Source organism: Abramis brama (genome assembly GCF_963993115.1).
Source record: "Abramis brama genome assembly, chromosome: 9".
NCBI lineage: Eukaryota > Metazoa > Chordata > Actinopteri > Cypriniformes > Leuciscidae > Abramis > Abramis brama.
In genome coordinates this window covers 43,572,132-43,585,162 of record NC_139971.1, presented here as the reverse complement: position 1 = coordinate 43,585,162, position 13,031 = coordinate 43,572,132, and the positions used below count along the sequence as shown (strand labels likewise).

Here is a 13,031-nt window from a genome sequence, read left to right as displayed (position 1 = left end):
CCCATTTGAGCATGGACTCCCTGTGACTTTACAGCCTCGTGACATTCCAGATACTCCACACACACGTACACACACACACACACACACACACACACACACACACACACACACACACACACACACACACACACACACACACACACAAACAAACATCCTTTGGGTTTAACTTAACATCCTTTTAATGTGTGTAACTCAGACTTGTATCTGAACTTCCTGTATGCATGTGTGATTAATGTTGTTTTGATCATATAGTTATGATCTTCGAGTGTTTGGCTCTGAAATATGTTTTTGAAGAATGTTCTCCCAGTAGAATCGCATCCCGTAACCCGATCTCATTGGCAGGTCATAAAATTTGACCACCGAGCCCATCCAGCCCTATGCAAAGGAGACAACAAGGGCGCAACATTCCAACGCACACACACAAACACACTCTGGACTTTGAAACAGAAACCCCCTACAGAAAAGGACTTTTACCCATAAAGTCACTCTTTTTTTTTTTTTTATGTTTATTGTGCAAACTTCCAAGCATGTTACAGACAATAAACAGGTCAACTGTAAATAAGAAGTCTGGCATTTTCCCATTTTCTTTTCCCTGGAGGTAGATCTTTTATGTAAAAGCACATAGATGAAAAAAAAAATATATATATAATAATAATAATAATAATAATAATAATAATAATAAAAACAAAACAAAAAACAAACAAACAAAAAAAAACAGTGACAACAACAATAATAAATAATAATAACAATAGTAATGAAACACTCAAAAACAAAAACAGAAAAGGAAAAGGTATTCGATCAAATTTAAGAGTCTAACGAAGTTAGGGAGTTAACATAAGAAAGAAATGGGTCCCATGTACTCTGAAATCGTTTCACAGATCCTCTAACTGTATGCTTGATTTTTTCTAAATGAAGAAAAGACATTAAATCTTTTAACCAAGAGGTTGAGCCAGGGGGATTAGGACTCTTCCAATGCAGCAATATACGTCGCTTGGCTATGAGGGCAGAAAACGCAACAAGGTCAGCTTGATATTTATTAAACCTGCCCACAGGGGGCACACCAAAGATAGCAATTAGAGGGCATGGGGTCAGGGGGATGCCCAGAATTACAGAAAGGGAGTTGAAGAAAGACGACCAGAAGGAGTCGAGCTTAGGGCAGGAGAAAAATGTGTGTGTGTGATCTGCAGGGGAAAGGGAACATCTAATACAAGAATCATCCGTGTCAGGGAAAAATCTCTTTAGCCTAGCCTTAGTGTAGTGGATCCTATGTACCACCTTAAACTGAATAAGGCTCAAACAAGCACAAGTGCAAGTGGAACTGATCCTAAGCAGTGACTCTCTCCACCAGTCCTCGTCTAGTGCCAGCCCAAGCTCTTTTTCCCATGTATCCTTTAGCCATAAAAGGGAAGATACTTGCGAAGAGAGTAAAAGATTGTAAATTGGTCCAATGCTGTTTTGTGACGCTGATGAAGACATTATATTATCTAAAAGAGTCTCCTCGGGTAGGTTAGGAAAAGATGTAAAATTAATTTTAACAAAACTACGAAGTTGGAAATATCTGAATCGACCATGAATAGATAAGCTAAATTTAGTAACAAGGTTTTCCCAACTACCAAATATTTTGTCTAGGAAGAGATCACAAAAAGAGACCAGACCTTTGTTTTCCATAATTTAAAAGTTGGGTCTAGCAAAGAAGGTAAAAAGAGGTGGTTATTGCAAATAGGGGAAAGGACAGAAGGAGATTTTAATCCAAAATGTTGCCTGAACTGTTTCCAGATTTTTAGCGAAGAAAGTACAACAGGGTTATTAGTATACTGAGAAGGCCGCGTTGTAAGTGGAGCAAAAAGCAGTGCGGGTAGAGATGAAGTGCAAGAGCTGGCTTCTATAATGCACCAGTTAGTGTCAGGGGAATGATACCAAGTTTTAAGCTTTTGGAGATTAGCAGCCCAATAATACAACTGAATATTAGGGAGTGCAAGGCCTACATCACGTTTGGGCCTCTAGAGAATTGATTATTGAATTCTGGGGGGCTTGCCGAACCGGACACCGGCTTCAAACATCAAAACTACATGATTGACGGCTAGCAGGGTTAAAAAGATCAAACATCTGTCAAAACCACATGATCTAGGGCTAGCAGGTAGGGCTGGGTATTGACACAAATTTCACAATTTGATTCGATTTCGACTCACAAGCTTGCAATTCGATTCGATTTCGATTCGATTTGATTCAATATTGATTATTTTGGATATCTGGTACAATACATTGCAAATTTTCTCAAGGAAAACAATTATTGTAAACTAGGGGAGTCAGTTGTAGCCTATAGGCTTCATTAGCCTACTATAATGGAGTATACCGGAGTTTTTCGGTTCCTTGCCACTGTTGCCTTTGGCTTGCTCAGTTGGGGATATTTAATTTAATTTTATCAATCAATAAATTCCTCTTGAAACAAACTTTGTTGTATTATTTTAATGTAATACTGTGAAGCTGCTTTGATACAATCTGTATTGTGAAAAGCGCTATACAAATAAACTTGACTTGACTTGACTTATAATATATATAATATAAAGGTAAAAATTAACTGATTTGTATACAAACACTTAAAATACACATTTATTTATTTTTATAATAATAAAGTTATATGAAATGATATAAAAATTTAAATGGTGGCGGTCATAAAAAAACTTTCCAGATTTATTCAAACATGCATTACATATTGAAGAATATTGCAAATTATAATGAATATGTAATATGGTGCATAATTAAAAAAAAATGATCCTCTCTAGAGTTAATTTTTCTAGCTGACTGACGAGTTTATGGTCACTGGATATGTTTTTTCTGAGGTAAATGTGACGTTACATGACATTGTTTACTAACGTCTTTCCACGGTTGAAACACTGATTGGGCGACTCCATGTCACATGATACGGACTTCGATAAGTTGTACTCCATCTTTTAACACACTTTCAGACGCTCATTCATGTTTATTTCGCTGTAACTGGTGTTATTAATGCGGAAGAGAAGATCATGTGCTTCTCTAGAGCTGAGCCAGAGCGACAAAACGGTATATGTTTTTGAATTTCATAAGAAAATGGCCATAATTTGAAATCTGACTTCGTTTCATACAAGCGGCAACATTCTAATCTGAAAAATGAAGCCTACCCGGAAGTGCGAAAAACTGCAATACGTCGAAAATCCGCTAGAGGGAGGTCCCAAAAGGGTTAAAATGTCCGTTTTCACAGCATAAATTCATGTTTTTACAGGTTGGTCCCATGGACTTTTATTGTATTTTTCGATAGGTTCCGAGTGCCTGACAACTGTGAGGGGGGTGAATTTTTTTCTAACTCGTTAGTTTAGATCGTATTTGGATATAAAATGTATGACAAATAAGGGCGTGGTTAACTTTGATTGACAGCTTGATTGACAGCTGACAAGGCAGCGCCACGGAGAATGACAACATAAGAAGCGCCATTTTTTAATACAGTTGACATATAATACTACTGTTTCTGTATCATGAAATGTAGTTTTAAGAGTTTTTCAGGCGAGAATGTAGTTGTTTAAAGCTCAAATCTGTGGTTTATTTATAAAGATTTATGAAAATTGTATCCAGGTTGTGAGATCCAGCGATGACCGGGCGCTCTGCGTTCACGTACCCCGCCTGGTACAGCCTTTCCTCGGCTAGTCGTTCTGAGGTTTGCCGCTGTCTCTGGCGTCTCTGTAGTGGTTAAACATGAGATATAATTCGTCTTGTGTATATCTAACGGGCGATTTTTGGTCTCGTGAATCTATAATTTGTTCCCTGGCCAATCGTTTTGGCTGACGAAAAAGTTTCATAAGTTTCATAAGCTATTTTCATAAGCTATTTAACTTTACCGTTGTATGGTTAGACTAGATCAAGCGCTGACTTTGTATGTTTGACAGAATTGTTTGCTTTATTTGTATAGCTTCTTGTACCTTTTACTTATACTTTTATAATAGCTAATATTGATAAAACTGAAATTTAACAAAAAGAGACTGGGTTGAGTTTTGTCATTTTAAATTTTAATACAACGAAGATGGTAATGTTGTTTAGTGCAACATCTGTTGTTTAGTACAAATGCACATATTGCCTGGACCATATTAAAATGTTTAATATTTTTATATTATATTTAAACGAAAAGAGGCAGGTTTGTGTTTTATATTTCGTTTTGTTATAAATAGGCAAACGTTATATGCAGTGAATATAATCAATACGCGTTGCCTGAACCACATTTGTGTGGCTATAATGTTTAAGATTTCTTTAAATGAAAGCGAAAAGAGTTAGTATGGTGTTTTCTAACATATTTCGTTGCCTAAAATATACAGAGATAACCGGAGTAGCAGAGCGAGCTGAGTGACGCGCGCTGCGTCCTTTACCCATATATGGATTGGCCAGAAGGTGGGCGGGGTTAGGATTTCCCAAGATGGCGCCGCCCATACCCCCCATAAACGGCTTCAAAACCGTTCTTCAGAAAGTCTATGGGTGACGTCACAGACGTCCATATTTTTTACAGTCTATGGTTTCATATCAATAATAACAAAGCACAAAGATTATTGCGATTTATTGGATGGTATGCGCTACATGCTACATTCATTCATCAACTGAACACAGGATGACTAATCGATTCTTGGGATTTAAGAATCGATTAAAATCGAGAAATCTATATTTTTTACCCAGCCCTACTAGCAGGGTCAATAGGTCAAAAGCTTCTGTCAAAACCACATGATCGATGGGGAGGAAGGGCAAAGGTTAATCCCTGACCCCTATACCGGAAGTTCAACCTGTCAAAAGGTCAAAGTCATTAATCATTTTGACATTTGGGTATCATAATTATTACTGCGGTGATCTGGTTTCTCCACTGTATGGATCTTCATGTGTAGCTTCAGCTGACCTTTAATGGAGAAACTCTTTCCACACTGATCACACGTGTGCGGCTTCTCTCTGCTGTGGATCCTCTCATGTGTTCTCAGATGTTCTGACCGATTGAATCTCTTGTCACAGTGTGAACACTTGTAAGGTTTTTCTCCAGTGTGAATTCTCTGGTGCAGTTTTAAACAGTTCGCTGTAATAAAAGTCTTCTCACACTCAAAGCACATGTACTCTCTTACATCAGAATGAATTTTCTGATGTCTTTGTAAATATAGCAGGAGTGAAAAACTCTTCCCACACACAGAACATGAATGCGGCTTCTCCTTCATATGAACGGCCAGGTGTTTCTTCAGGGCTGATGTACAGAGAAATGCTTTGCCGCATTGATTACATGAGAACGGCTTGTCTCCGGTGTGGATCCTCATGTGAACATTAAGATTACTTTTGTGTGTGAAACTCTTCCCGCACTGATCACACGTGTGCGGCTTCTCTCTGCTGTGGATCCTCTCGTGTGTTCTCAGAGGTTCTGACCGATTGAACCTCTTGTCACAGTGCGAACACTTGTAAGGTTTTTCTCCAGTGTGAATTCTCTCATGCTTTTTCAGATGTTCTGACTGATTGAACCTCTTGTCACAGTGTGAACACTTGTAAGGTTTTTCTCCAGTGTGAATTCTCTGGTGCAGTTTTAAACAGTTCGCTGTAATAAAAGTCTTCTCACACTCAAAGCACATGTACTCTCTTACATCAGAATGAATTTTCTGATGTCTTTGTAAATATAGCAGGAGTGAAAAACTCTTTCCACACACAGAACATGAATGCGGCTTCTCCTTCATATGAACTGTCAGGTGTGTCTTCAGGGCTGCTGCACAGAGAAATGTTTTGCCGCATTGATCACACGAGAACGGCTTGTCTCCGGTGTGGATCCTCATGTGAATATTAAGATTACTTTTGTGTGTGAAACTCTTCGCGCACTGATCACACGCGAACGGCTTCTCTCTGGTGTGAACTCTCATGTGCATATCAAGATTGTGTTTGTTTATGAAACTCTTCCCACACTGAGTGCATGAGAACGGCTTCTCTCCGGTGTGGATCCTCATGTGAGCATTAAGATTACTTTTGTGTGTGAAACTCTTCCCGCACTGATCACATGCGAACGGCTTCTCTCCGGTGTGAACTCTCATGTGAATATCAAGACTGGATTTGTATATGAAACTCTTCCCACACTGAGTGCATGTGAACGGCTTCTCTCCGGTGTGAATTCTCAGGTGTTGATCGAAACCATGTTTGTGGGAGAATCTCTTCCCACACTGATCACACGAGAACGGCTTCTCTCCGGTGTGGATCCTCATGTGAATTTCAAGATTGGGTTTGTTTATGAAACTCTTCCCACACTGAGTGCATGTGAACGGCTTCTCTCCGGTGTGGATCCTCATGTGAATATCAAGATTGGGTTTGTTTATGAAACTCTTCCCACACTGAGTGCATGTGAACGGCTTCTCTCCGGTGTGGATCCTCATGTGAACATTAAGATTACCTTTGTGTGTGAAACTCTTCCCGCACTGATCACACGCGAACGGCTTCTCTCCGGTGTGAACTCTCATGTGAATATCAAGACTGGGTTTGTTTATGAAACTCTTCCCACACTGAGTGCATGTGAACGGCTTCTCTCCGGTGTGAATTCTCCGGTGTTGATCGAAACCATGTTTGTGGGAGAATCTCTTCCCACACTGATCACACGTGAATGGCTTTTCTCCGGTGTGGATCCTCATGTGACTTTCAAGGTGTGCTGATTGTGTGAAACTCTTCCCGCACTGATCACATGTGAACGGCTTCTCTCCAGTGTGAAGTCTCATGTGAACATCAAGATCACGTGTGTTTAAGAAACTTTTTCCACACTGAGTGCAGGTGGAAGATTTCTTGGCTTTACTTTTCTTTAAAAATGTCTTTTTAGTCTTTGAGCGACTCAGAGGTTTTTCTCCAGGTTTGACATGATGTTCCTCCTCCACTTCACTCAGTTCTTCACTCTCTTCCATCAGGTCTGACATGAAAAAAAATATCGAATTTTTATTTTCAGTACATCAAAAGGACATACAAATGATGCAAGAACAACTGCTACATAATATTATCATGAATGAGGTACACCGATCTTGAATATTTAATTTTTTAAAACATTACAGACAAATCCCATATTTCTGTAGTGAGAACTATCAATTACATTTGATCAATGAAACAATTAAAATATACAATACTTCCATATTTTCACAACAACTTTTAGATATTCAATTTATTTTATTTAAGACTTTTTAATTACTGAGGGCCGGTCACACTTGACTTTTTTGTTCCACCGACTTCCAATCATACGCATGTGAATGTGGGACACCAGAAACACAAGCCATGCTGAAAGTCTACACTGACCATGGCTTTAACTAGTTTTAAATGAGCCATTTTTATTAGCATTATCTTTGTCCTACATGTTTCACTCAACCCTGTTACTCCTGACATGATTTTCCTGCTTTTAAAAACAGAGTAACACTCAGGAAGTGACATCATCTGGGCTCCTTCTACTGCATGATGGGAAGACAAGAAATAATCTCAATCCATTGTCTCAGTTTTTACACCAACTGTAGCATTGACTGTATTCATCAACCCTGTTACCAAAGTTATTATAAGAAGAATAATCTCAGTAACTTCTATTATTTACAAGAAATGCAACCTTATCTGGAAAGTTCATTTACTTGATATACTGTAGTTTGTTGTTTACTCTGTTAATTGCTAATATTATTATAATGATAACTATATTGAAAAATGTCAAAAGATATTGGCAACATTGTTGCAAATAAATTGTGAACGAGATATAAATGTGTTACATAGCTAGAATATTTAGTTTGACCTGATGTTGACAAACAGTATAAAGGTTTATAAACCTCCCATTACTGACCATTTGTTGAAAACTAACAAACAAGAACATTTTCACCCATTTTATAGTTTAACTGCTTATCTAAATGTGATGAAGTGCTTGAATGTTTCTAACATGAATGTTCTTCAGCATTATGAATGAATGAGGAATAAACACCAACCTCTTTGTTCTTCAGGATCTTCAGTGTGTTTCATTCTGCAGGGTTCTGGATCACTCGTGTTCTCTCTGTCCTCTTTAATAAACTCAGTCTGTGCAGATTTCAGCTCTTCCTGATGTTCTGATGCTTGTCTTCACTTGTAGCTGATGGGAATTTACAGCATTTATTGGAGAATTGCTGTGGGAGGAGCTTCACTGATGATGCATTGATGTAGGAGGAGCTTCACTGATGATGTATTTGCTATGGGAGGAGTTTCACTGATGATGTAATTGATGTGGGAGGACCTTCACTGATGATGTATTTGCTGTGTGGTAGGAGCTGATCTGCCAAAATCAAAAATATATCTGTTACTGAGTTTGTTTTTATACTTAATATCACACATACGCATGTATTTTTGTTTTTCTGTCTACTGTAGAAAATATATAAAACATAGGCAGACATCTAGAAATAAAGAAAAGAGCAAAAATAATGTAAAGTCAATTCGAAAATAAATAACAATGGTGAGAATAGTTGAATAGTTGCATGAACAGAAATAAATGTATATTTGTAGCCAACAAATACCCTCAGTCTGTTGACGCCAATGAAATGAGCTTTAAGTGTCAATTTACAGGAGATCTGAAGACATCAGCATAATCAATGAGGTGAAAACAGGAACTATTGACGTGAAATATGGGTATAACTAGCCATTTAATGCCCAAGTACAGCCGTTGTCACTTTAAAAGTATTCATGTGAATTAAATGAGGGACAATGGCCTCATCATCACAGTATGCTAATGCTGTGAATCTGATGCCAGGGAATTGTCATTATGCAGATTGAGGACTGTTGTGTCTCTTACTCCTCTAACACACATCTGTGCCATTCGCTTCACAGGACAAACACACTTCTTCCCACTACACACTATTGTGTGTGTCCTAACATGTTTAGTCTCATCTGACAGTTTATAGACTGAACAGAATTGTGTTGAACTTAATAGAAATATTAAAGTATCGTAATGTACGATGCACTGAGGAGAATATGTTAATGTGCTTCTTCTCTTGATCACCAGCCATTTGCCTTCAGGTTTATGGTCTTTAGGTTTCAGTGCTGATAATGTTTAACAATCCCTTTCTCAGGGTATAAGAAGAAAATGAAAGTTTTTCTACACAGTATGTTGGTCCATTCTGTCGGTATATTTAAGTAATAAACAACTCTGCCTGCTTTAAAGGCTTTGAGAATCTTTCCTCTTATTAATGATAATGTTAAAAAGCTAAAGTAATTATAACTTAAACTATTCTGGCTGAATCCTATGTTTTAGTTCCAAGAAAGACTTTTACCTTTAAAGAATAAGAAGTTAAAGATTAGCAATAATTTTAATGGAATCAGATACATAACTCAATTCTGCTCATTCTCCTTCAACTTTTTGTTCTTTTTGCACCGTAAACCTCCAAGACTTAAAGAGTGTTTTCAGCAGATCTGTTAATATTGATGAGCCTCAGACTATCAACACTCATTCAACAAGTCATTCAGGATCATCAGCATATCATCTCACTTTTTATCTGAGTGTTTGCTGTTAGAAACACATTATTTGAGTCAGGATAGATGATAAAAGACTATAAAACTGCTCTACTAAAAAAAAGAAAATACTGTTATTTCTTACAATCATAATATGCACATGAATTGAAATACAGTTTGACTTTCTAATAACTACATTCATTGCTGTAACTAAATTAAATCAAAACGGACAATAATCATAAAACCTTTAAAAATAAACAGCAGCACAAATCAATATGTTCATTTGCAAAAAGTATAGGGTGTAATTAATTTCATTAATGTAAAGTAACTAAAAAATTTGACCAACTGACTTGACATTCAGTAACAGTTCTCTCTCCAAACATCGAGAAAATCATCAATCACACAAACGAGCACAAGTTATCGCTCAGGTCTGAATGAACTCAGCATGTTCTCCTCATGCTCGCTGCTGCTGCACTAACGTTACATGTTTATTTCAGAAGGAAGACGCCAGAAAGTATCGCTGTGATAAATGAAAACAATACAGAAATGAGCCTGTCGCTTAATCAAACTGTATAAAGTGTGTTTGAAGCTTGTGTAAATATGAGAAATACCGCGAACTGCTCTCCTCACCTGAGAAGATTCTCCGCTGAAACTCAATGAGGAAGAGACGGCGCGAGATAGAGCTCGAGCTCCCCCTTTTCTGGAGCTCCACCTCGCTATATTTAGTGGGCGGGGCTTCGCTGCAGCGTCAAATGGGAGGAGCTAGAGCTCTAGCTCACCCTCGCTGGATCTAGTTGACAGAACATGACGCGCTATCAAGCCTGTTAATGTTAGTGCGAGTTCAACCGTGATAAAAAGACAAGTTTGTTTTGATAGGCAAGATGCTGGCATACATCATATTGTATTTTTCTCTAATATTTGTCATGATTATGATGAATTATTTATCGTTTCTGTGACAAACGCGTAAACACTTAATAAGAACATTGCTCACACTATGTGTGTGTTTTTCTAAAAACTGTTGAAACTTTGTTTTTGTGTATTCTTTTTTTTCTTTATTACAATGAACAGTTTCGTTGTTTTCCTCACTTTTTTAAGCTGCTTTGGACAAAAGCGTCTGCGATATGATTATGTAAATTACTAGACTTAAAAGCACTGTAAAAAAAAATTACATCCCCAAGTCAAAAATTTCAAGTGACCGATAACATCTACATTTTTCAATTAGTCTGACGTATTATTTCTCATTGAGCCAATGTTGACAGACTATTGCAACAAGAATTTCACTTGGGCCAATTGAAAAATTTAGATGTTATCGGTCACTTGAAATTTTTGATTTGGGAGGGTTAGACATTTTTTATAGTGAGGCAATGTGAAAGGTTACTATCTGGCACCCGTTTATATGTCCACGGCATTAACGTATGTGTTATTTGTGAATTAATCTAAATCATCTGATTAATTTATGAAATAAAAAAATAATAAGACTAGGTTACCTATCTGCCCTTTTTGTATGTAAATGTAAAAGCATAGGCTACTCCAACAGGCCAGTTGTAATTTTTTTTGTTATATTGTAAATTGAAATGTAATATTGACTGTAATTTTGGATAGACTCAATCTTTATAGGCTATACATTAAGCTATTTTAATGAAATGGAAACAGTCCAGTACTCTAAAACCAGCCATGTGACTTCCCACACTAGAGGAAAAACAAGATAACAAATGTGCTCTGAGATTATCCTCTCCAACCAAATTTGGGAGAAGATCATTTAAAAGTCACTTGCTCCACTCTCCCGCAAGTGTTGAGTTGGATTTATTTGTTTCTATTAGCCTAAATTAGCAAAATGTTCATCTAACATAAAATTAATCCTAAATCTAGATAAAATGTTATAAGATAAAAAAAATAAAAAAACATAAGTAGGCTATTCATGGATTTCATCCGGTCCCTTTCCACAGGTGTATTAATCAAGCACAATGCAGTCTGCATTCATAATCTAGGTGCTTGATTTTATACACCTGTGGAAAGGGACCATGAATATAACAAAGAACACAACACTTTTTTTCCACACAACATTTTTGGTATAATAATAATAAGATAAAATAATAAATTGTATGAATATATTTCAAGAACACACTTCACATAACATTGTAATATTTTACAAAACTCAATCAATATTTATTTTCATAGTACCCCCACTGGTAGATTCAAGTTCAAGTTGATTTTATTTATACAGCACATTTTATAACAGCCACTGACTGACCTAAGTGCTTTACAGAAGTACAAAATTAAAAGAGAATAATACTTGTATAACAGCACAACACAGATAAGTGCAGGAAAGCTAAGAGCAGCCTTAAACAGGAGTAGCAAAAACATTATCGGACTTAAAATATAAAATAATAAAACAGAAATGGCAAAAAAGTATCAGACGGACTTATCAATAATAAAACAGAAATGGCAGTGTCAGACTCCGGTAAAAAAGAAGGTTTCAGGCGTCATTTATATGTGGAAATAAATCTGATATGAATTGGATGTGCATTTTGGACCTGCCGTGTAAGCGGACAGATCGTACATTCTGTCAATGCGAGTCGTACGTCATTAAAAATGTGTCTTTTTATAACTGTTCGCGGTACAGATATATCTATAACAAATGAAACAACTCTTGTTGACTAACAGAGTATTAATTTTGTTCATTTGTGTTAAATAAAAAGCGATCTGGCGCTGCACGCTTGCTGTTTATCCAGCACCGGCTTTGGAATGAACGATGTCCACAGAAAAGGTACAGTATGTTGCATGATTTCATGAAAGTATGATGTATTGCGACATCAGAAACAAAGAAAAACTAAATAATGATTATTGTAACGCTTGACGTAAAGCTAGTTTTCTTATGTCTCATTCAAACTACAGAAACGCGACCCGGTTTGGCAAACTTGCATAGTGTGGTTATAGCAGATAAAGGACCGCAAAGCGAATGCAGAAGTTCACCCTGTTACGACTTGATGAACCACTGATACGATTTTGGAAACATTAATTTAAGGTAAAAAATTTTCTTTAGTGTTCCTTTAAGTAAATTTAAAATTGTGGTGCTTCTAATTAAGTGACAAAAACAGTTGCAAATGTTATACAAAATAGGCCTACAAATACCATACTCATCTTTGCACCACTTTATGTTTTTACTGCCAAAGTACAGTATGTATCTAATCAATTTACTATAAATTACAGTGGAATGTTTTCCTCGACACATAAGTTCCCGAATATAATGCATGATGGGATACTCTCTCAAGTGGCCATGTGGGTATTTGGAGTGGACAAGGCAAAACTGGAGGCTGGGGTCACGGGTGTAGGCCTACGTCACGCACACACTGGTGATATCCTGTAAATGTAGGTAGTGTAAGAATGTGGTAACCACACATCCGGTTCGAAGGACTACAATGTAGGGGAGTTTGAACTAAAGTGCTGATCAGGAGATTGATCTCGCCCCAGGGTGTCAGTCAAAACACAAGTCAAAGGATTCATAACATTCTCATCTTTACTTTGTATTTGTGTGTAGTCTAAAATGAACAGATGAATAACATATTGCAATAAATAATTAC

At 37.0% G+C, this 13,031-nt stretch overlaps 1 protein-coding gene across 1 annotated transcript; it reads right to left on the bottom strand.

Moving 5' to 3' along the window:
- Positions 1–4,566: 4,566 nt before the first annotated feature.
- LOC311089746 (uncharacterized protein) lies at positions 4,567–10,159 on the bottom strand. The gene is made up of 3 exons (XM_084124684.1): positions 10,081–10,159; positions 7,962–8,281; positions 4,567–6,922 (listed from the first exon to the last, which is right to left on the bottom strand). The coding sequence occupies exons 2-3, from the start codon at positions 7,993–7,995 to the stop codon at positions 4,821–4,823; spliced, it is 2,136 nt and encodes a 711-aa protein (XP_083980810.1). The 5' UTR covers positions 7,996–8,281; positions 10,081–10,159; the 3' UTR covers positions 4,567–4,820.
- Positions 10,160–13,031: the final 2,872 nt, after the last annotated feature.